The sequence below is a fragment of the Haliotis asinina genome, chromosome 8 (assembly GCF_037392515.1).
Source record: "Haliotis asinina isolate JCU_RB_2024 chromosome 8, JCU_Hal_asi_v2, whole genome shotgun sequence".
Classification (NCBI taxonomy): domain Eukaryota; kingdom Metazoa; phylum Mollusca; class Gastropoda; order Lepetellida; family Haliotidae; genus Haliotis; species Haliotis asinina.
Genome location: NC_090287.1, coordinates 54,293,750 through 54,319,236, shown reverse-complemented (window position 1 = coordinate 54,319,236; position 25,487 = coordinate 54,293,750). Strand labels below are relative to the sequence as shown.

The following is a 25,487-nucleotide window of genomic DNA, read 5'->3' as shown; positions in this document are numbered from 1 at the left end:
ACTCTCAATACGTACATGTGGTACGCCTCATCCGATAATCTTGTTCTGTTTGTGCAACTCCACAAAGATATCAGTCCCTCAGACCGTTCTGTCGTCTTGTGACGTTACTGAACATGCTTGCAGAATACGTGGTTTCTTAACCTCTGGCTAGTAGTGCTCTTGGAACATATCTTACCTTTACAGTCCATAGTACTCTTTCCTTTTCCTGAACCTCGTCAATCTTAACCACAGACTGACGGACATGTGAATCATTTAAATTGATATACACCCTTCACCCAAACGGTACTGCGACACCCTTCAACCAATTGCGACACCCACGAACATGCGGATTAGAATCTTCGGTAATCCATGCTTGTCCTAAAATACGACTATGCTTGTCGTAAAAGACGACTATGCTTGTCGTAAAAGACGACTATGCTTGTCCTAAAAGACGACTGTGCTTGTCGTAAAAGGCGACTGGGAGGATCTGGTGTTCAGACTCGCTGACTTGGTTGACACATGTCATCGTATCCAAATTGCATAGATCGATGCTCATGTTGATCACTGGATTATCTTGCTCAGACTCGATTACTTACAGACCGCCGCCATGTAGCTGGAACACTGCTGAGTGTGGAGTAAAACTAAACTTACTCACTCACGGCACTACGAACTCTCCACCGATTAATCAGATACCATTTTTGTCCACGATCATGTCTGGTCAAGCCATCAACTTGACCTAAACCAGGACATACCTTTGACTTAAACCAGGTCAAGCTCAGAAGAGCCTCGAAAGTCGGTTATGATGTTGAGACATCCCTAAAGACGATGTTCATGTCGCCGTAGAGGACGCTGTCTTGTCACCGATGAGTGACAAGATCTCTGGGGTCCTAATTGCCGACCACCAGGATCAATAGCTGAGAGAAGCGGGTCACCGAGCCTTTTATTTGTTGAGACCACTAAAGAGACTCACATCCGTTACACAACCTTACACAACACAGACTTCCGAGTCCAGAATCGAAAACACAAACACTGATTGATCAGTCTCGAGTTCCAGCCGCTTGGAATAACCCACACAGATCAATTGAAAACATTTTTCTGTACCGATTAATCTCAGAATAAGAAAGTTCTTGATTACTCTCTCGTGGGAACGGATTGCTCTTTCTCATTTTTGTGACAATCTCTTTTTTCAGGGACACATGGATATATTTGCTTAAACGTTTCCTCTATGGGTTTATATGTCTCCAGATATCATAAGCTTGATAAGGTCCCGATAGTTTTCCTAAATGCTCTTTGTCGTGCAAAACTGTTTTTAAATGCGCTTTTTCCCGGAAGGTTCATACATTATTAACCTTGAATAATATACTGTTTGCATGTTTCCGTGTCATTGGACCAGCGGGAATTGCTGCGTTTGTTATTTTTATTGTTCAGCGTGACACAGAGGTGGGTCAGAAGGTTGTATGTTGTATCTTGTATGTTTTCTATACTGTAGTATCGCTCTTTATTGTATACAGTGAAAGCTGTGAAAATCGACATCTGTGCAATCAGGCAAGTTGTCAACATTTACGTGAAATCTCAGTCCCGTTCGTGGCCTGTACATTTATCATCAGCTCTGCAATCCGGCACATTATTTAAAGCGGATTATTTCTTCAATGAGTCCCGGTTTAGACAGTTTCCACTGTACACATGTAAAAAATATAGCCAAAATGATATCATATAACACGAGAACACGAAAAAACAGTATTTGAGCGACAACTTTTCCACCAAGATTAAAAAATCATCATAAGGTTCTTGTTCATTTTATTGTATCATGGGATTCTGTAATGCCGTTAAAAGACTTGCTGTATACACTCGGAAGGCAGTGCCTGATTTGAAATGAACAACTGACTTGTCTTTGTGTTTGTGACTGTTGTCATATCTTCGCCAACACCTGGGGTAATCTCTGTTTGACAGTGATTCGCAGATGAATGCGTATCATATAGTCGTTATCGTACGATGGCTCTTTTTCAACTCAACTGTATATGACCATGGTTTGGTTGGTTTTGCGTGATATAAGACTGTGAAAACACAGTGCTGAGCATGATTACACTCATCAGAGGATTCACAGATTATGCAGTCTAGACTACCAGTTTGTCGACTTTTTTTTCTTTTCTTTTTGTTTTTGTGGAAGTCGTGTTAACTGAGCGGGCTAGACGGCTGTCTTTGTGTGCTGGCGATTATGTGCCTGACACTGAGGGTGCGGGTTCGAATCCCGGATCGAACTCAACCCATATGTAACAGACGGGCACCAGAATTTGTACTTTACTAACCGCAATACCAAATATGACATGTTACTATGGCGTAGATACTATAATGTATGCATGGTCCATCAAAATAATAAGTAATATAGAGTAAATTATAGAGATGTAAATGCACTTAGAAAGTATAGTTGCAATACATTCAACCATCAATATGCTGAATGGCGGCAGTTGGGCACTGACCGTCTGATAATGTGCTGGTCTTGTAAATATAATCAAGAATCTCAGAAATTTGAGATACAATTTAAATCAATTTCCCGCAAAACACCATAATTCTTGCAAGATTTATTGTAAGAAAATCATATAGACAGTTTCCACACGAATTCCCAGAACAGAATATATCAACTGAAATAAATAATGTCAGAATTAAATGGTGTGGTTATATGCTTTGGGGATAGTGGTCTCGGAGCTGTGTGGCTTCTAGAAAGACAATGTTTCAACATATTTCAATAAATGAGTAATTCCTCAAGTTTCATTAAACTTGCTTTTTACGTTCACTGACCGAGCCCAAGTCCGACAATGCATTCGTGGAATGTCGGTTGACCAGTCAACTGCTTTTGGCTTTTTCGTTCTCAGTTTACGTTGGTCGTAGAAGTGCGACGTTCATATTGTCCAAGGACTGTATTCAAACGGTTAATCACTTGTTTTCACGACAAGGTGCGTCTTAACGTGGGGGGCAGGCACGTCACTGGAAGCCCTGAACGAGGATTGTTAATTTTGGTCACCGATACCGTCGCTTTTCTGTGTGTTTTCTGTCTTAGATTAATTTCCGTGTTTCAAACTTGGCATCGTAGGAAAGATATGCAGTTCGCTTTATCCCCATGAGTGTAATACAGTTTTGCCCTTAACAAATTATAGGACGTTTGCGTCCGACTGCTTTAACGTTATAAAAGTTCAGGGCAGTATGTACTTCATTACACTATACATGGAGGTAGAGCAAACTTTTTTCTTTATTATTTTAGAAAGCGTCATAATTACAAGAACTGAAGATACAGAAATACAACAGATTTCTGTTTGGAGTGGACGCGAAGACACAGCATTCAGACTCGTGCAGACATATAGATTGGTAAAACACTGTATAGGATATGATACGACATGTCATGTGCTATTCGGCATCAATACAGATAAATCCATTCAGATCACATTATGACCAGAGCTGAAGGCAAAATACATAATGACAAGCAAAAAAGATCAGTCTTTGCAAAGAACCGTGATTAAACATATTATGTAAACATCACAAGTTTCCGGGCAAATGTAGGTCTCAGTCATGTTGATCAGACAGAGGATCAGAGAACGAATAACGGAAAACAACGTCGACAGGAACGTGTTTACAACAAGACGCTGTTCCAGACTTCAATGTTTATTGATTTTTCCCCGACTAACAGTGTAGGTGTCTCATGTCATGGGTCCTTGGCGTCTTTCTTTATCGATTTGTTAATGATTTTACCAAATTTCCATATATCTCCATATGCAGTCTCTAAGTTATCTTAATATGCGTTCTATTTGACAGAAGACGTCCAGATCACGATCTAAGATTCTTTGTTCGTTTGGAGGGTTTTATACACATAAACGCTCTAGATAAAGAAACAAGCTAGATTCCCACTGACAGTACAAAGCCGCCACCACTTGTTTTTGGCAAATGTTGTCTTGTTCTGTAACAATTATTGATTGTCGTTTGTGTTGACGATGAGGTTGACGGTTTTAGTGATTTCGGGTATTAGTTTGGCTAGTTCAGATTTGTATATTTTAGCCACTGGTTTGTCTGGTTCAGGTGGCCGCGTATATTTTTAACCATTGGTTTGTCTGCTTCAGATTTGTATGTGTTTCAGCTTTACCTGCTTCAGATTTGTATGTGTTTCAGCCGCTGATTCATCTAGTTCAGACATATTTCTTACTACGACTTAAAAGAACGACGCGCATTCACCCACTCGTGTCCTGCCATCTTCTGGGCGGTTTAAGGGCACCCAGGTCATTGTTACGTGCACGAGGAGACTGATAAGCAAAAGTTGCTGTAGTATTGCTCCTACAGAAGTACACATACCTTCTAGAAACTGACCCGTGACAAAACTTCTAGAACGAATGGGCGTCCCGTGTTTGTTAACTTCAAAGGGAAATAACTCAAAACCATTCCCCTTACTATCACTCGGCATTTTACCTGCGCTTCAATCAATGGCTGCCACTGTCTCATAATACCGGAACAACAATTTCAAATGTCACATGTCATCATTGATTCGATAAGCTGATGAAACATCCTTACCTATTCGGATTGATGACTGGTTAACCTCTTTGGTCATGTGAACTCTGTTGTTCGAATTGGAAATTTTATAGGCGCAACACTGGTATCTATGAGGGAGATTTGTGCTGGAAAATATCATCTCAAAGTTTTATATTGTTACGTGAAATTGGGAACAAACCCGCAGAAAACCTTTTTTGACATTCAATCTACCGCTATTTTTAAAAGATTACAAAATATTTTATTTTTCGGTAACCTCACTGATTTACAAGCCTAATATATGTGAGGTCTGTAAGTGCCTTGCCATACTCACCCTTAACTTGTACTACGTCAGTAGTATTCCTGCTAAATACATCTTTAATGCTGAGTGGATCTACAAGGGGCGCTCAAAAAGTCACTCTGACTATAGTCTCGATGTCGAGTGTTTGAAAAGCTTCCATTCTATTTTGAAAGAATCATGAGCTATTCAAGCTGGCTCTGTTTACATTGAAAGCTGACACCTGTGTGATCTTTCAGTATTTAGCATGAACTCTTAGTATCATACATGAATAGGTGAAAACATTAGAATAATGCCACCCTGACACTTGCACATATTTGGCCTCCGCACAATTCGTCGTGGAGCCTCGTTTGCGCACTGTTCGCGTCTTGTTTATGCACTTTGCACACAATGCCTGACCGAAAATGGTGCGCATTATCACGAAATGGCACGCTTTGGTACGACTTATATACGTCTGGGTCAATTATTGAACATCGCATTGAACCCTTAGCGGACGATGTGTACCCAAACAAAACGGTGGACAGAGGTGATTCGAGCCAATTAGATGGCAGCATTCTCAAGTAACGTCATATTGCCAGTAAAGCCATCGTCATGTTTTCATTGTGGAGGCTGTAAACTTCATTTTGGAAATAGTGTAATTAGTTTTGTTACTTGGAATTTTTCACTCACTGGTAAGGATTCTCTATAAGCTGTGTCAGGTGTGCCTTTTAGTATAGGGCACCGGGTGTCCTCATAGTCGCAGCCACTAATCTGTCCGAGTATATGCTTCAAAACAGGCTGCAATCATACTGCTGATTGTCTGGGCGTAAAACAACATGCACTCCTTTCTCACAGAAAGTAATGCCAGAGAAAGTGGAAACATATTCAACCGCTTATTTAAAATAGAACTCTGTAGACTGAGACCTCATCCCAATAACAAGGATGGATTAATCCCGCATGCCTGCAGCGCTAAGTCCCGATGTCACCGAGCACAAAAACCATGTTAAATCTTGCAAAATCCTAAGGAACATTTTCCCGATAATAAGCTTAGAGGATCACGAGGTACATGCGGCTTTACACAACAGGAAGATGAGTAGGTTGGTTGCGCCAGGCGACCTGGTCCATGGCCTGCTGTTATTGGTGATGCGCATTTGCCGCTGATTCTTTCCTGAATGGACTCTTTTTATCAAAGATGATAATAGCAACCGTAGCCTTGAGTGGCTGGTCTTGATCTCTGTAATACTGGAGCTTGCTTTGAAGAGAGATCGGGTCAGAAGAAATAGCGAACAACACGTGAAGTCGCGAACGATATCAAGTTCAAGAGAACTTCCGATGAAATCAATTCGAGAAAAACATTTTAAAAATTTGTTAATAAAATCATAAAATATTATTTAGATCATCATTGTTATCCAGTTTAAAGCTAGTTTTGGTCTTTAGTCTCTGCAATATTTCAGATACACTATATATTCTGACGTTGGACTGGACTGTCAACATCGTTACGTCGCAGTGTTCTAACACTTCTTATATTTGTTCACATAGCTGGAATATTGATGGGTGTAGATCTGATCAAAACACAAACATCAATCTGACAACCAAGGAACGCATGGCACGTTCGTCCAAGTCCTATGGCTAATTCACCTTCAAATTCATATAGGGCTGTGAGACAGCTTAGTGGCTAAGGCGTAGCTTCTTGGTTCAAGCCAAAGACCCGGGTTCGATTCTTCACATGAACACAATGTGTGAAGCCCATTGATGTTGTCCGCCTTGGTATTGCTAGAATATTACCAATAGCGGCCCAAAACTCACTCACTTAGAATCTTATAATCACGGGTTCGAATCATATTTTTGTCTTGTTCCTGGTTTGCCTGCACCATAGGTGTGCTGGTGAGAATTCGTCAAAATGGTAATAGTCTTCAAAAAGCCTCACTTCCGAACCTCCAATGACGTTATTAGACACTGGTGCTGTTCAAAGCGGCATGCACACGATTACTCTTTGTCCTGGAAGAAATACCCAACCACACAACCAAAAAGACCTGCTGATCAGTAGAGAAATCTGTATTCGTGTCATCTGGTTTAAACAGTGAAGCACATAATAAAATCAATGTTTGTGTCGAAAGTATACTACGCCAAACCTTGATCTGTAGTACTGCTCGCAGCGGAGATTATATAACGCCGTGTTTGCCATTATCCAATTTCTGCTGGATGAGCTCCAAGCTTCTCCCTGGAGTAATTACGCAGCAAACATTTCCCGCGTCCACAACTCATTAAACGCTTAGGAAATATTACCTTAAAACACGGTTCGCCTAAATATGGAAATCGCTTCCAAATCTTTTGAACTCTCAAATCCCGGCTCACAAAACTTCGTGAAGCAGATCAGTAAAGAAGACTGCATTTTGCATTTATTTCTCAAATAAAATGCCTCGGGCAAACAATTTAAATTTCGTTATGTTATATCGGGTGCATGGGTATTCTACACCTGCATAAAGCGAGTACATATATTCGACATTTCATGTGGTAACAAATTATAAATTATTTTATATTATTTTATAATATAAAATATATATCTCAATTGTTTCGTTGAGATATTTCAGTTGGTTAACCCACCCTGAGTCAATGAAAGGGTTATTCAGCATCTGTAATATATGCATAACTATTTTAATGGCGTTTATTATTTTTACTGAAATTTTAGCCATTATGGATAACGTCATCTTACACTGAAAACTTGAGTTTATGAAATGTCCAGATACAGATATTCACAACAACCATTCGCAAACTGCTAGAAGCGACAAAATCCTTAAGAAGTAGGTGTCAGAGTCGACTCTTACAATACCATGGTCGTATGTCAGTGGATCTGTGATAAACAGTGGAAAGATGAGTGTACCCTCCTGCTACCCGACCATACGCAAATGCACGTCAATTGTTAAACAGAATATCATTGGATATGAATCATTGAGCATCAGTGATGACAACAGGTGCTTGCGAAAAGGTTCAGCATGTCCTGCCTTACTGTTTGTATCAGCCATTTGCGCAATGTTCATATACAGTAAGTATTTGTTTGGGTCATTTTTGTTGTTGTTTTATTGGTTCCCAAGATTATAATATCACAAACATACAAAGCTGTGACATATACGACATAAAGTACTATTGTTACATAATATACCGGTCACATTTAAATACATTTATTTATAAACATGCATAAATCATTAAACAGATATTTTATTAGATAATGTCAGGTACAAATCAATACAGTTTAGAGTCGTCTAAGTTCTGAAGAGAGAAGGCTCCATTTGTGAATGAAATTATTCATTTTAGTTGATAGATGATTTTCTTAAAAAGAATAATTCTTTTAGAGGTTTTAATATGTAGCGTTGGAATTTTATACGGAATATATGAATATGTCTCTTATGTCAGTAAGTATTGGTTACGTTACCGGCCGCCGCCCTACCATGTGCCACAAAAGGCAATCAAAGGATGGACCAGAAAATCAATGGACAAACAGCATCCTTACAGATTTTGATGAATCAAAAACAAGTACTTTAATAATATGATACCCCAAATGATCCTACCAGAGACTTCACCAAACCAAACGTCCAAAGTAAAACCATTTCGTTCTGAATCTCATGACACATCCATCTCGATCATTATTAACAGATGAGCACGTCCATTGTCGTTCGTCCACAACGTCAGTCTGCATATTTAATATTTGTGTTGGTAGTATGTTTACAAACAGAGCAATGTATTAACTTCAGCACGCGCGTTTTCGATCAATTCAAGGTCAAGTGACACAACCACTTCCGGTGCAGATAAGACGCTGATTAGACTAAATCATGTCAAATAGTGTACACACAGACTGTCATGGTAATTTGACTGGGATGTAGAGCAAGACAAATACATCAGGTCGGTACATCCATCAGCCCTGTGATCGTGTTGATATGCTTGACAAATGGAAACACAGGATGGGATCCTATTAAACTCAGAAAAAATAACAGAAATTATTCGTGTTCACATGGGTTGTTCAATATGAAAGCACACAGCTAACATTGACCGGATGTACTGAACGTATACAAATCAACACATAAACATTTGAAGATATTACCGATATTGATGTTTTCTGTTTTCGAATGACAAAACAACATTAATATGTTGCAAAATATCGTTTCCATATTCATTAGCTTAACACAGAAACGCTTTTACTTATAAATATCCGACTGTATGATACGAGAATGACTGCATGATGGAGGGAACTACCAATGAGAACAGTTGCCATATGTCATCTTTTCCAAATTGCGTATATCGATGTCCATAACCTTGATCACTGGATTGTCTGGTCCAGACTCTATTATTTACATATCGCCGTAATACGCCAATAATGAACAAACAAACAAACGGACCAACCAGCCAACCTACCAAAATGTGATGGTTCCAGCTGTGTGTGTTGACATTAATGACACCATCACAAACTCATGCTAAGGCTCGTCAATTATTCAATTATTCAATTATTATGTACACAGATATGAAGTTTCGTTGGGCATGATTGTCACTGTTGCGTTTACTGTGGAAATGTCCTCCATATGTCAGCTAAACAACGAAGGGAAACGTCTCCTCTAGGCTTTGACAGTTGTAACGTTGATTAAACCTTGATTTGAGTCATGGCGGTCTTTGAAATCTTCGTGGAAGGGCCTGCTCCTACTCGATTGTTCCTTGAAGGGTGCTTGACATGTAGAAAAGTTTGCTTGGGTTGCTAAAATAGTTTCAGCATGAAGGAAAATATGACTCATTCCAATCATCACTCTTGCCACACATGACTTAATGTGAGTAGCGAGGCTTAAGTGACCTGAGGTCTAATGTAAACCTCTATGCTGAAATTCGATATTTATTCATTATTTTATTTTATTTTATTTTATTTTTGTTTTACTTCTAGCTGCAGAAAGTTCGAGCCCAGAGCTCGAAGAAGAGTTTCCACTGGATATGGAGTAGCATTCTCGCCAATGTACCGATACTTGTGTTTCAGCTATACTTTAGCTATATCGACGGATGTGTGTGTGTATGTGTATCAGCATATTCGTTTTCACACACAGCAATATTTTTCATCCAGTTCTTTGATCAAACAATTAATAGTTATGTTTACACATGTAATAGAACTAATACACGGCGTCAAAAGAAACGTCGCTTGAGATTGTGTAGGCGTCCAATGGTTTGTTGTTGTTAATGATTGTGATGATGATGATGATGATGATGATGATTTCTCGTTAACCTAGCCATAGCCGCCGTTAACGTTGTGTTCAGAAAACAAGTGAACGATTGCTGTTCAAGCCGGCCTGACAGAAAGCATGATGAACATGGATCTCAATTTCAGTGTTGTGTTTATGTGAACTCTTCCCTTTCTCAGACAATACATTGATTGAACAAACAGGCTATACGGCCACGGTTCATGTTTTCCCAAAACTTGACTTCCGGTGTATATTTCAAAAATAGGTTCAAATAATCCACTGATACATAAAAGTTATTTCCAATATTACCACGTTTCTTTTGCCTTTCAGTATATATGAAGCATTGTCGGAAAGAAACGTTACGATTTTGGCTTGTCAGAAAATGGATGACAACAGACTGGCATAAAAGATATTATTTCAGTCCCGAAACCTCTTTTCATTCTACCAGTGACAACATGATCCACTGCAGCTATGCTCTCTTACAGTTCTGTTGGCTCTATTAGCAGAGCTGAAAGGAATAAGGGAACACATGAAAGTACAAGCGTCTCTTTATTTTTTTCCGGATTTCTTCACCTGGTATATATTGCACTGTGGGTGTTCCCTTATTTGTTTCCATGACATTACAAAGAGCTGTTGGGGAATTGAGATCAGTATTTGAAAGTTTGAAAGTTTATTTAGAGATTAATTCCAGGCATTAATTTCGGCATCATTGATCGAAAAACAGCATGTGTGGCTTCCTGAAATTACTTAACTGTCGACCGAGCTTTCCATTTTCTTACAGGTGTGTTTTTGAAAGACAAATTATGATTTCCACAGAGTAACCCAACGGCCCACCTTCCCATATAATATCAAGCAGCTGGCCCCATACCACATGAATATGTCATGATGTTCCCGGGGTAATGAAGACTATTTCGTGTGGCCAAGTTATTGCCTAGCGGTCAACCATTGGGGTGACATTTCAATTTACCCTTCGAACAGCCTATATAAAACGCTTATTATATTCGTTTTTCCCAATCATGGAAGGTAATACGAAGATCGGAAGTCCAATGCATCCGGTGGTTCGGATTTCCTTTGCGTCCACGCCAGCATTTAGACACTTCACATTGTCTGACAGCAATTTTTCCGAGGACAGTTATCTCTATTGATCTAAATGATAACAGACAAGAGATAGGTTTGCAGAGAGCCAGGGATTCCTATCTCGAGTGTCTGTACAACATTATAGTGATGAGCATGACGTTTATTTTAAGCGGCCTTTTAAACAATTTGGCTCATTTCTTCATTGACATCATCTACGTAGTCTTAGATCGTTGTATTTACAAACTATGAATACCTCTCGTTATTTACATGAACGATTACTATTAAAAATCTTAAACAACCTCCATCTGAAGTGTACGTTTAATGAGCAATAGTAATGTATGAATAACATTAATAGTATCTGACATTAATATTGTGAATATTAAAAGATTAGCATCAAACAGTTGAGAACACTTAGCCCCCCCCCAAAGAATTTTAGTCTGTAAAGACTAAATCACTGATTGGTGACCGTCATGATATATGCGCTCTGCGGACTGCAAAGACCGTGTTTCTCTGAAACAATTATGTAAAGACCATTTGACGGACTCTGCGCCTATTTTAGCACTGGCTTAATCCCATAGAGCGGTGAAGGAGATACGGACATATTTGTTATTCGGGCATTGGTCTGATGAAAGACACATATAAACCAGCTAAGACGAACCGCTTTGTGTCCTATGATGAACAGCTCTAGGGACGAGTGCATAAATTGAATGCACTCTTGTCTCGGTTGTTGCTATTTTCGCGGTTAAGTGTTAAAATGAAATATAGTGTCCGGTTATTCTGAACGTATGTCATCCATATTCAGTATTTGGCCAGCTGGTGTCAACGCGTTTTCCATTAACTGCATCAACATTGACCATTGACCAACTCACGAATCGGACACCTATATAACATGTTATCACCACTATTGTAATTGAAAACGGCATTTGTGTATTTTAAACAGCTAATGCCAACCCAGTTTCTTGTCAGTAAATGTAATGTTTTGATCTCTTCGTCCCATCAGTGTTTTGATCATTCTGTTTGGTCAATTTTATTTGCAAGGTAAATCATTTTACTGATAATCTGGTGGCATTACTATTTGGATCAAATGTTTGAGTCATGTTTTGATCACATCATGTAATCCTTACTTTTTATCATTTGGTGACTTCATCATTTTCAACAATAAGTAACCATTTTCGGGTGTTTCACACTCAAACATATTGTTCATGTTTTCGCAACGCTAGATTCAAAGTTCAACCATCATATAAACGATAAATGGCAAAAGCAAAGACAGTTTCAGAGACTGATCATAGTCAGTTTAAAACGTTGATCATAATCACCTGCACAACAGATGGCAGTTAGCCTGAAGTAGGCAACCCACCGAGATGTCGGGAAGTGTGTCTCTGAATAACGTCACCTGTGTGGTGCAGTGCAGTTTATTTCTATAAAACAAGCCACAAGACCATTTCATGAATCAGACACCCTTTGAACCAGTGTCCAGCTATGAAAATCGATTGGAAAACAAATTAAGCATGTAGTGTATCACTTATTCCAATAGCCGTGCAGCGCTAACGTTTGAGACTGTTGGCTGATGAGAGTCTGTCGCACACCTCTGCAACACATGCTCCATCAGACAGAGCTATGTGAGTTGCCGGCCCCGTGTGATTTGTCCCCTTAGTAACAGATAAAACGTAACGATAGGAAGGGGTAGGGATGCAGTGTTACTCCACATTTCATTTAAGTGGCAGTTCCAAAAGCTCCATTGTCTTGTGTTCATAAAGTAGTGCGGCAATAACAGAAGAAAATAAACGGCATCCCAAATCATCACCATCGTCGCTACTGGCATTGTTTCTATTCGGAGCGCTGTTTTTTCGGGTTTTTTATTTATATTTTTTGTTTTGTTTTGTTTTTGCTTTGTTTTTTGTTTTTTTTATTGTTTTGTGTTTTTTTGTTTTTTTTGTTTTGTTTTTTATTTGTTTTTGGTTTGTTTTGTTGTTTGTTTGGGGTTTTTTGAGGGGGAAGGGGGCGGGAGGGGATCGGGTATTCTATTCCTGGTATAGGCAGGCTGGGTAGGTTCATCATAAGCTCAAGGCCCCCTTTACGATTTCACCCAGTCGTACCCACCAAGAGCGTCTCGGAGAATAGTCCCCAACATTGCAGCCTTCTGCATACCCTAGGGTGTCAGAAAGGACGTGGTCCCGATGGAAGACAGCAAGCAAGCAAAACATTTAAAAGGCGGTATTCCTCATGTTTATCATGTTTTTCTTGATTTGTTTCCAATTACATTGCTGTCAAAAGAGGAAGAGAATTCAATAGCATAACAAGTTTCATTTGGCTTTATCAAAAAGATTACCACATCTGTTGGCAGAAATTCATAGCTTTTTCCAAAAAATTAAAGGTGTCATTTTCCATGACTACCTAGATATGTTAGGCCTCGGGATCAAGACGATAATAAAACTGCAAGACATATTGTCTGTGCCAGGAAAGGACATCCATTAACAGTGCGTTGAACAGTCTCAGCTTGTTTGATACACAGTCAACATTTTAATGTTAACATTGGGATGTGACGGGTCATTTTTTTTTTAAAAATGAGAGAGAAAGATCTCTGTTTCCCTTGTAAGACCATTCATATTATCAAAGACATTATCATTATTTCAAACATATTCAGACTTTATACTGATGTAGAGAGCGCGTTGAACTCTTCCTTTATGTGTGTCGACGCATATCGTATAATGGCCCATTACAATGGTTCCTAAGCTTGAGTGTTTTCTACCACAACCGATCCTTTCTACAGCGTCCCTCTGTTCTGCCTTGATCGAGGACCTCGAGACTGTATCATTTCATAATGTTATCAATGTAGCTATGAAGCGCATTAACACGACACAACGACCCACCATCAACGTACGCGCGTGTTTGATCGGCGCCTATCAGACGAGATCCGTTGCCATACAACGTCCTGCTTCTGTGAGCGACATCGTTAACGGTGGAAACAACAAGGTCGATATAATCAGCGACCGGATATGGAAGGGTGTTTGATTGGCCGTTGGAGATCTTCCATCTCAGTTGCATTGACATCGACACTGCACAACACTGTCAGCAACATGAGGTGAATTTTGTACACATTCAGCTAGGAAATTTCATTTTACTTTTACCTGAGTAACCTTAAAGATCACATGCAACGTAAAACGCAACTTTGTAGATTCTGATACCTTTCGGTATGCACTTACCGAAACAAATCATCAAATATGTCAATGCAACCTATAAAGTTGAAAAAGCGATGAAAAAAAAGCTCAGAAGAAGTTCAGACTTCCAGAACCTGAGGTAAATATACTGAGTCAAAAAAGAAACTTCACAAAATCTTATTTTTACAAATAATGAATAGCGTATCTCTGATGATACATCTATGTATCCGAAATGGGATCCCTATCTTTCGACTCTAGAAAAATGTTAGCAAAACCCACTCATACCTATCCATTCGTCGTGCAAATGACGTTAGTGCCAAATCAGGTTCTGCACGTGCAGTCGATCACGTGATCTTCACATCGAAGTGTTCTTCATTTGCACGTGTTTGCACTGGCCTCGAGAATTGAAAAAAAACCTTTTAAACCACAGTTATAAAGGTACTTTAAATGCCACGATTGTCAAATGTGCAACGTGAACGTGCCGTTGGCATGTTGCAAGCAGGAAGATCGAGCAGAAGACCGTCAAATCGTTCTACGTCACCTACGTGACAGATTTCTGCCGACTACACCAACTAGGGCTGAGATTTTGTAGATCGACAATCTTCACAGACCTTTTGAAATCGGTTGCGGGCTGCCAATCTACGACTCCATATTGTGACTTGATATTCTGTATACCCATGTTTTGGAACGGCCGTGTAGCCTAATGGAACTGATTGTGGCACTCTCAGTGTATCGTGTACATCACGCAGATCTCAGCAATGAAATAATAACAATTTAACCATCTTACCACCTCTTGTTCTTTTATAGTGCCCTGAAGAGAGAATGTGAAGTTTCTTTTTTGACTCAGTATATTACCTTCACCAAACATTTTTACATTTTTTCTAAATGAAACAAACCCTTTGGTGTTCCAACAGGAGTATCTTTTTACAACCAATTTCGAAAAAAGATTACCGATCCATTTCACATATGGATCCAAGGCAAAGTTGTCGATGCTACTTCCACTGGATCCATGCCTCCTCAAGAATCCCAGATAATGGTGCAGTATTCAATGCTGGTGTCAGATCTCTCATTAAGACCTCTATCAAACAGGAAAACCATTGTGAAAACTTAATCATCTTTTCAGACTCTTTGTCTTGCCTCCAGGCACTCAAACTGCCTCACTGAGTCATCCAATAATCCTTGACATTTTAAAAGTGTACAATGATCTTTCTTCATCGTCTTTAGCTAATTACTACGTCATTTAGGCATAACAGGAAGAGCAAATGCAACTAAAGCAGCTCTTTAGTCAAACCCTTATGTTGGGTAGTAATGCCACCATGTAAAATTCTACTCCGAATCTTATGTACGTCTAGATGGACATGCATGCAGGAATTGACACATTCACTCACACCTTCTCGGAGTGTCAGCCGAGACTTGATGAAGTTATTTTACGATGATCACAGCTTGCTTTTGAATATCTGCTAGGATGAGGACGACATTATCCCTTTCGATGAAAAGTTCATCATCATTTTGTTCGCTATCATATGCAAGGGTTTCACAATATCAAGCAGTAGCAGTGAAAGTTCTGTCTACCCTTGCGATCGGTCCTGTTACTACTATCTTCTCCAATGTTTTATACATTTCATTCCGTATGCTGGTATATAACGCATATACGTATATACGAAATTAAAAAAATAATTATGTAATCATACAGGACCTGTGTACGTATACATTCTCTCGTTGCAATATGGCTAGAATAATATCGATGGGAGGTTTAACATTTTGACACATTCTATGCCATGCGTGTTGTTTAACCTAGGCTGGAATGTTAACTTACCCATAAACCATAAGCAGATGGGTTCTTTAAGAAATAGTCAAAGCACAATTTAACCACAATCGTGTAATAAATATATACCTTGGACTTGTTTTTCTAGTCACAACATAATTGGATTGTTGTCAATGCTACTTTTGAAAAAAAAACACGCCCGCGGTCTCAAATAGGTCTGGAAGGTTTCGAATCCCGTACGGGACTCAACCCAACAAAAGTACCAGAAACTATACTTTACTGTGAAAGTGTAATCTCAGATATAACCTATGTTGCATTAGAAATCTTTCTAAATGGCATTATGCATTCAAATCTCTGCTTGTTGTAAAGAAACTGAAATTTATGAGGTAGTCATTAAGTGTCTGGTGTTTGTTCAAAATAACAATTACTTGTATCTCTTACACCCGCCATGATTCGCAACTGTTGCCACAACGTATTGTTCACTCAATATAGTCCATTTGCAGAATATGCTATGATACAAGAATTCATTTACTTTGAATGATGAAATGAGCTAGAAATGTGCGCGCCTATTAAGTATTTTGCGTGACAATGCTTTGAGTACTAAGTCAAGTTGATGGAAATGCCTACAGAGACCTTCACGATAAAGTGTAAGTTTCAGATGATTACGAAAAATCAACAATCAAATGCAATTAGGTGTTTCAGTGAGATGTATTCATTTACATATCAAAAGAATCATATCCGACATCAAAGGTAAACCTAAAACATTCACAGTTGTTTGTCCGTGGATTTCATTATCCTCTTAGGAACACAAATTACTTTAGCATGGCAGGCAAAGCAGTAAGTTTTCTCACAATGCGTTTGACAACTGGAATTATCAGACCCATTACTATAATCACAGAATTAGTGAACGTACGCCTTACTCGTAAGCGGAAGTGATGTTTAGTTATTAATGGAGGTATAGCTTACTTACGCACAGCTTAACCGTTAGTAAAAGTGTTGTTTAACCATTAGTGGAAACATAGTTTGCGCAATTACTTTAAGCCTGGCAGACAGAGCAATATTTTTCTCTCTGAGAATATGTCAAGAATTTCATTGCTATAATACCTTTGTAATAGCAAATATTTTCTCTTTGCGTGTTTTTCTTAAGCTTAATATTATCTGAACAAGCACAATATTCAATCACCCCAAACGGACCATTAAAATGGAACCGATATGGATTTTTCTTCATTAGTGGTTCGGGGCGGTGGGGTAGTCTAGTGGTTACTGCGTTCGCTCGTCACGCGGAAGGCCCGGGTTCGATTCCCCACATGTTTGCAATGGGTGAATCCCATTTTCTGGTTTCCCCGCCGTGATATTGCTGGAATATTGCTAAAAATCGGCGTAAAACTAAACTCACTCACTCACTCATTAGTGGTTCTCTTACTAATTTGTACTACTTAGATATAATACGAATTGAACAGCAAAATGTAAAAAAATCATCCAAGGCTTAAAATGAGTACAAAAATCTGAACATCTGTCAAGAAAAATTGGGGGGTTTTAATTCAATTTTTTATTTCTTTTCTTATTTTTTTTATTTTGATTGTCCCCAAGATATTGAGTAGAAAAATATGCGAATGCATAAAGATGAATATGTGTAGATAACAACTGTCGGCTCAATACAGATAGAGTACAATGAGTACATCAATTATCAATGTCAGTAACATGTTTTGATTTAGCAGTTAGTCCGGGTTAAATTCAGGGACTAGAAAAACCCATTTGGCTATAAAGCTTAAGCTTTCACAATTATTATTCCTTCAGGATATGAATGTTTCAGTGGTAAATATGGCTCTCAATATCTTCAAGTAATTGACAACTTTTGGAATTGTTTTTTCAAAGAGCAAGTGTAAATATACCTCTTCGATAAGATTATATGATTCAGTAATGGACTCTTACCTAGCAAGACAAACCAAATCAATTTTATTGTCAAAATACGTCTTTACATACGTTTCTTAATCCACTGTTCAAGTTTCTTCCAGAAAGTTTCGGTTTCATCACAGTCCCAATATACATGGCATAAGGTCCAAACAGAATCATCACAAAATGAACATATGGTATTGTCAACCAGATTCATTATAAAAAGTTCCTTTTTGGTATAAATAATTCCGTTGAGAAATTTATATTGAAAATCTAGAAGTTTCATGTCTTTTAATTTCTTTCTGCAAGTATCAAAAATCAAACGCAATCAAAATCTTTAAAATCAATTAATGTTTCCCATTTTTGGCACATGTGAGATTTGACATTTTCAGATAGCAATTTATCATAGAAGACCCTTGAACCTTTTCTTGGGGATATGAAATCCTTCTGGAGAGAATTTATGGCAGGGTCATTAATGTTTATGCATCCATGTTTCTTCATAGTCTTTTTCCAAGGTTCAGGTAATATGTATATGTAACATATCCAAGATCTAAGTGAGTACCTATTATATCAAATTTAAGCTTCAAATGATCAAAGGATGTAAACCCATGTTCATCACGCAGATCTTTAATCGTCAAGATTCCATTTTTAGCCCAGTGTCTGATGATGTTTTTGAAATTGCTATTAAGCCACAAAGGCTGAGATACGATTTCATTCATGTTCTGCATCTATAATATTTTTGATGCAATATGATTCCCATGCCTTTAAGACACCTTTCCAAAAAGAATTATCAGCTTCAATTATATTCTGAAAATTTGCTCCATATTTTAGTATATCCTTAAAAGGACAGACAAACGAAAATGTTTCCAAAAAGCTTCTCGTAAAAAAAAGTTCGTGTCTTTTCAAAAGACACATTTCATTTTCCTCACCCTTACTTTGAGAAAAAGAAAGAAAAAGAGTAAATCACTTTAGTGTGTTCTTATTTGTGATTAAGACAGACAGGTTTCCCAATGAACAGGTTGATACTGAAAGCAGCACTATGTGAGGTGTTTACTAAGTGTCCAAGACGAATCATCGTTGGTGCAGGCGTTAGTGTCATGTAACTCCTTTGTCTGGCGCCAAGCCAAGACATGGTTGAACCATCAAAGGAGACACTGAACCACTAAACCATCAATGGAAGCAGTTACATATTCCAAGGAAGCACAGCTCAATCGTTTGTAAAAGCTTGGTTTAACCATCTTTTGAAGCTCAGATGAACTTTCAGCGAATGAAAAGTTTAACCCACTGAGGAATTGCAGTTTCACAATGAGTGTACTAGCAGCTTAAACGTATTATGTATTTTGTGTCTGTCAGTATAGGTTTCCATAGTGGAAACAAAATGGAACCAGTAAAGGCACCGCTTAACCGCGTGTAGAGAATTGTTGAACCATCAATGGGGCGATATACGAACAAATGGTGGAAGTACAGCTTCATACAGTGTTGTTTAAACAATAAGGAAAGCACAGATTAACCATAAATAAAAGTGCTGTTTAGACAATAGTGGAAGCATAGCGTAGCCATAAGTAGAAACACTGTTTAAACAATAGTGGAAATACAGCTTAACCATAAGTAGGAGTGTTGTTTAAACAATAGTGGAAGCACAGAATTCCCGAAATCATTGACTAATAGTGGTAACACACGTTCATCTCAACCATCAGTCGAAGGACAGTTTTAACATCATTGGAGGTGCAACTCCACCATTAGTGTAACACAGCTTGATTCGACGAGAGCTAACCCGCCATTACGTGCATCGATATCGTAAATACGGGGTACTCTTGGTCCTAAGGACGACTTTTCGCACAAATGAGAGGACAGTCCCAATTATGTGATGCCAATGTCGAAATGTCTGTGGAATATTGCAATCAGGTACTATTCAAATTAAGGAAATCACGTTTAATATAATTACAGAAGTATACCTTTATTTACACCGCCTGTATAATGTTTTCTTTTCTCATTTTCAGCAACAGGAACTGTCGAAGGAACAGCTCGATGGTAAGTTCATCAAACTTATTTCCATGATCCCATTTGGATCGAATTGTTCTACCAGCATTTTCTGGATTTCTCGAACACCTTTTTCGTAAAATATTAGAGCAAATGCATTTCTTATGGAGGATTTAGGAAGCATCGTTATAATCAACGCCATACCGTGGCAGATGCACTTCGATGTATCAATCAGAAAAACATTCGCAAAAAGTGGTTATTTTTAAATAACGCTGTCTCACATTCATGTTCACTTTGTCTGGTCCTAGTCAGCACGCCGAACGAGTTAATAGACCATTTGTCGTGGAATGGTCGCTTCCCTCCCCAAGGAAGACAATCTCCTGTTTGATCGATGATATGTCACTTTACGTGTCTCACCTACATATTATTGTTCTTTAAATGTCTTTGGCCACATTTGGGCATTAAAATGTATGTACATTGTTTATGTATGTATTGAGCCGACTTCGCAAAAGATCGGAGACAACGGATATCACTACCATGAGGTACTGAGTGATTGTCTTTGCGGGAACTGACATCTGTGAAAATGTCTTCATAGGCGACTAATGGACCAAAGTCCAAAATCACGTTCCTCGGCGATGTAGTCTGTGGGTACTGCATGGGTCCATCCATTAGCCGCGTGAAAATGGTTGAGGTTATCATAATCAGGAACCATTGTCAACGATCTCCAGAGATTTTAAAGTGTGCCAGATATCACCAGATCCACTAGTCACCTCATGGCCTCACCTAGCATCACCAAACATCACCAGGCATCACCGGCATCACTGGGCATTACCAGGCCTTGCAAGGCATCACTGAGCATCACGAGGAATCTTCAAACAAGCACAAGTATCATCAAGCAAGCACTAGCATCATCAAGCATCACGAAGCATTACCAAGCATCGGCAAGTATCATGGGCATCAACAAGTATTACATGCATCACAAACACTCACCAGGCATCAAGAAGCATCACAAAGCATCACCAAACATAGCCAAGTATAACCAAGTATGACAGTCATCACCAGCATCGCTTAGTATCACCATGCACCACCAAGTATCAGTGAGCATCACGAGGCCTCGCCAGGCATCACTGCGCATCACGAGGCATCTGCAAGCAAGCACAAATATCACTAGGCAAGCACAAGCATCATCAAGCATCACCAGACATCACCACGTATCACAGCCATCATTATGCATCATCAAGCCTACCTGGCATCACCTCCATTGGAGAAACTGCATCAGTCTGGTAGCCGATCACATCTGGTGGACAAATACACAATATCTCCCAAGAGAAATTAAAACAAACAACCACATATATACGTGGAAAAAAAGCGATCAATGGAAAGCAATTATTGTATTTGTAAATCGTATTATACCGCAGGGCAAATGTCGTTTTGACCTGAACAAAATTAAAGACCATGCCTCATATATCTAAAGCTTGCTGCTAAAGGATCAATAGTTAGACATAACATGCCATTTTTCCAAATAAAGATGTAGTTACAGAGTTATTTCATTTCCGCTGCGAATCACTGTTATTTTTGTAAAGGTAAACTATCAGGACAGGATTTTCCAAAACTTTTACAGGTCAAATCGCACGTGATTCCAATGACCTGGAATATTTTTTTTCATTTGTTTCTTTTCAAGTGCATATGTGTAATACTATTTATTGTTTCTGTGGCAATGGCACATGTCCGTAGCCATGTGCCCTACTTGTTGAAAGGTCTCGAAGAACGTGAAGAAAGAACTAAGTAAATCATTTGCACAAAAGCCACGGCTGTAAAAATGTTACTGGATCTAGGGTGACATAATTTGGATTCAAGCATGTCACTGACTCATCTCAAACAATCATTGCGAAAACAGGACAGGAATTAACCCTCCCTCAGGAAACGACTGCAACATCAAAGAAAATTCGAAAGGACTGTCGAGCATTTACTAGATGGATAATTCTTGCAAAGGCAATTCCCCTTCCCAGGAGTCAAGACCAGATTCCTATCTGTCTGGCATCGACTGCCATCTCGTGCTGTAGCTTTCAAATTCATCACAGCAATCGCAATCTCTTTACTCAAAGAACAGTACAGAAACCTACTTAGATTGTAGAAAGTCTCTGTAAATTTCATTAAGTTCTCGTTTGACGGTAAAAGCTATAGTTCAACATGGACTTTGTGATGGATACTTTGTATGTTTTTAAACAAACAGCATTTGAATGACGTCACGAGCCGTTTGGACATTCTTACATTTTCCCATTGAACGCTAGACAGCTTGCTGCTTTGCACCAGCAAAGAAACCATTGGAAACTAAAATTAACAGTCATTGCCAAAAGCCTGCATATTCTCATAAACCGTACATTTCAAATCATTTCGACTAAAAATTACAGTCACTGGCCAAACCTTGCATATTCTCATAAACTGTATATTTCAAATCATTAGAACTGAAACTTACAGCCATTGATCCAAAACTTGCATATTCTCATAAACCGCATATTTTAAATCATTAGAAACAAAAGCCATTGGCCAAAACCTGTATATTATCATAAACTTATGTTTCAAAACAGTAGTTTATAACAATTTATACAATTTATAACACCATTTGAAAAGGAAGCACCAACACTTTATAAGTCAACTAGAAGAGAGTTCCCTACATAACATATATAATCGTGTATGATGAATCTCCCTCTGTCTTAGTTGCTTGTTTTCACAGTGTTGTGGTCTGAAAGTCTGGGAGTGAATTTATCACAAGAGTACAGAACGATTAGCTCGCCCTCTTGTGTTTGAAACAAGAACACTTACCCGCAACCATCTGGATATGATCCAGTCATAGCTAAAAGTGCTTTCCTTCGCTATTCTTTCAAAGCTTATTGGATAACATGGAATCTCCATAGAAACTGACATGAAGATGCAGAGATGCTGACGTGAAGAGCATGTTCCTCACACAGTATGTCGATTAAAATGTCAAAGCCGTAAAAGAATCACAGCAAAAATAACTTGGTTTCCGTTCTTGCGGAAACCTGATGGATACTGGGTAATGTAGGTTTCCGCTAGGTTTCAGTTTCAGGAAACGCGCAATGAGAGTTTCCGCATAGTTTCCACAACTGAAACTAACAAGTCTTAGTTTCCGTCATGTTTCCGTCAACTGAAACTGTAGTTGGAAGTTTCCATTTAGTTTCAGTTTACTGAAACCTTTATAGCTGGAGTGAGTAAGTTTCTGGTCTTGCGGAAACCTTGTGGATCTTGGGTAATGTAGGTTTCCGCTAGGTTTCTGTACAAGGAAGATGACAATGAGAGTTCGCTTAGTTTAGAAAGCTGAAATATGTTGTATTATCTTGTTATATTTATCACATATTTATTTGAACAAAAAACAAACGCTGGAAATATTATGATCCAACTGTTTCATTTCTTAGAAAAGCTCACATTTCAATGCAACAGGGCAGTTGCAGTAGTACACAATTCGCTGTATTAAGAAACTGGGGCGCTCAGAGAAGAGTAACAGAATTCTCTGCACACAAGCATTGCTCAGGAAGTAGGCACACTGAATGAAGACGAGCTAGCCAGTACACAAAGTGCTTTGTTCTTCTGTAGATGTTTGTTGGTGTATGCGAGTCCTGGTTAATATCTGGCGAAACATCTGAATCCGAATCAGTCAGGCTCTCACATTGTGGTGGTAATAGCTCGCAAACCTTGAATGTGCTGTTAATATCTTGGTCACTGTCAGTGTCTGGAAAGGAAAAGGACATTCAGTTTGAATCATCAATTCAACTGAGAGACAATTCAATGAATGAAACACAGCAATATATATGATAATGCAGATAACATGTATTACAAATATTAAATACGTATTACCATTTGCTCACTTTCAGTTATTACAGTTACATGTATGATACATACATTAAATATATTAAACATGGATAGCAAAGTGACAGTGCAAACTCGATTTTTAGTGAAATCTAAAAATTCTTTGATGACTAACCTGATGAAACATTTGTCATTCACCCGAAAAATCTTTACAAACTAACAAACATCTTGTTACGGAGATGGAGATAACGTGTTTTTCTTGAAACAGACGTCTGGCAGTGAGGACAGAAAAGCCGTATTTCTCCTGGAATTTAAAATATATGTATATATTATGCTTGAATCCATGTACAGTTACACTTTGAGTGAGGTCAAAAAGGTTTGTTGTATGTATTAACATAGTGTTAGCTTCATTATAAAGCTATATGAATAATATTGTTATCAAAGAGATTCCCTTACCGGGCATCATTCTCCGAGTTTGTTGGTCCACAATCCATATCTGTAAATCAAATAACTGACACAACGATTCTTTCAGAAATATGAAACTTGAGGTGTGATGATAATGTCAATGCATTGTAGGGCTAACACATGCAACATGTACTGATGGACAAGGTTTTAATGGTTATAAAACAAATATCAAACCATGAAACTGATTAACTGGTACAACTGGATACACAGAACTGACACAGAACATAAGATACTAAATAATTTGATGAACTAATAAATGTATGATGTGACATGGTTGAAATATTTCTGGAGTACAGATTATATGAATAGATATAACGGAGACATATATGCGGAATATCTCTGGGTACCCATGTTAAAACAAATATTGTAGAAACCATATTTCAGAAACGTATTTCTCGTGATTTTAGGCTGTTTTTCTTGACAATCCTTTTCCATCCAGCAGAAATATATCCGGATACTACCTTCTCCTGACAGGATTTTAGAAAATAACTTATTTGCCACAATAAAGTTTCCCATGAGTGCTAAATCAGTAGGACTCATGACGCTCGGGCATGTTAAAGTAAGGTGAACATGTTTTCACAATTAATCACTGTTAATAATCACAAGGTCTACATATTGATGCTTGACACTGAGAAAAAGCAATCAGTGACGCTAATGCGATGAAAAGACTGCTAAAACCATAACTGCTCACTGTTGTCACTTTGAGTACTTACATTCAATCCGCTGAATTCCACTTTTCACACTCCCCTTTGATGTCGGCAATGTAAACAAATAAACGAATAGCGACAGGATCACGTCCATGCGAGACTATCTAATTGTTAACAAAACAACTCACAACAGGGTGTACCTTCCTCATTTGTTGTAGAACGAGGAAATCTACTGTCAAATGGTCACATTAGATTTATTTAAAAAAAACACAATGACAAAACTGTCTATTTCCCGTGAGTGTTAGCGAGACGCCATCTTGTTTGGCGGGTAGGAACAAATTTGTTTTCCTAGCAATTATTTTTCAAAACTTTAAGCATAAGATGGGTGCGTCGTGTAAACTTTGCCATGGCCACCTCACTTTCCCCAAAAGCACTCGACGAAAGAATTCGCGACTTGGAGAAGAAAGCAGAGAACGGATGCGAGCAACTCGGAGTACCTCGGATGTGTCAGGTAAGACCAAGGGTATTTTATTGTAAATAACGTTTAAAGAAATATTGCGTTAATGACAGAAATCCGGATAGATTATAAAGTTTATCCCGCGAATGTATATTTTCGCTCGTATTATTTTTAAATGTTATCGTTAAATCTAAGTAAAATAGGCCTGAAAAATAAGTTTGTTTATATTCCATTTCAATAGATCGACA

General features: G+C 38.5%; 1 protein-coding gene across 1 annotated transcript in view; it reads left to right on the top strand.

The window, feature by feature from the left end:
• The window catches only part of LOC137294363 (calmodulin-like), a 39,699-nt gene that overhangs the window by 2,126 nt on the left and 12,086 nt on the right, over positions 1–25,487 (top strand). Inside the window, exon 2 of the mRNA XM_067825367.1 lies at positions 19,866–19,896. Within this exon, the coding sequence (XP_067681468.1) occupies positions 19,866–19,896 (31 nt within the window). The remainder of the gene's footprint in view (positions 1–19,865; positions 19,897–25,487) is intronic.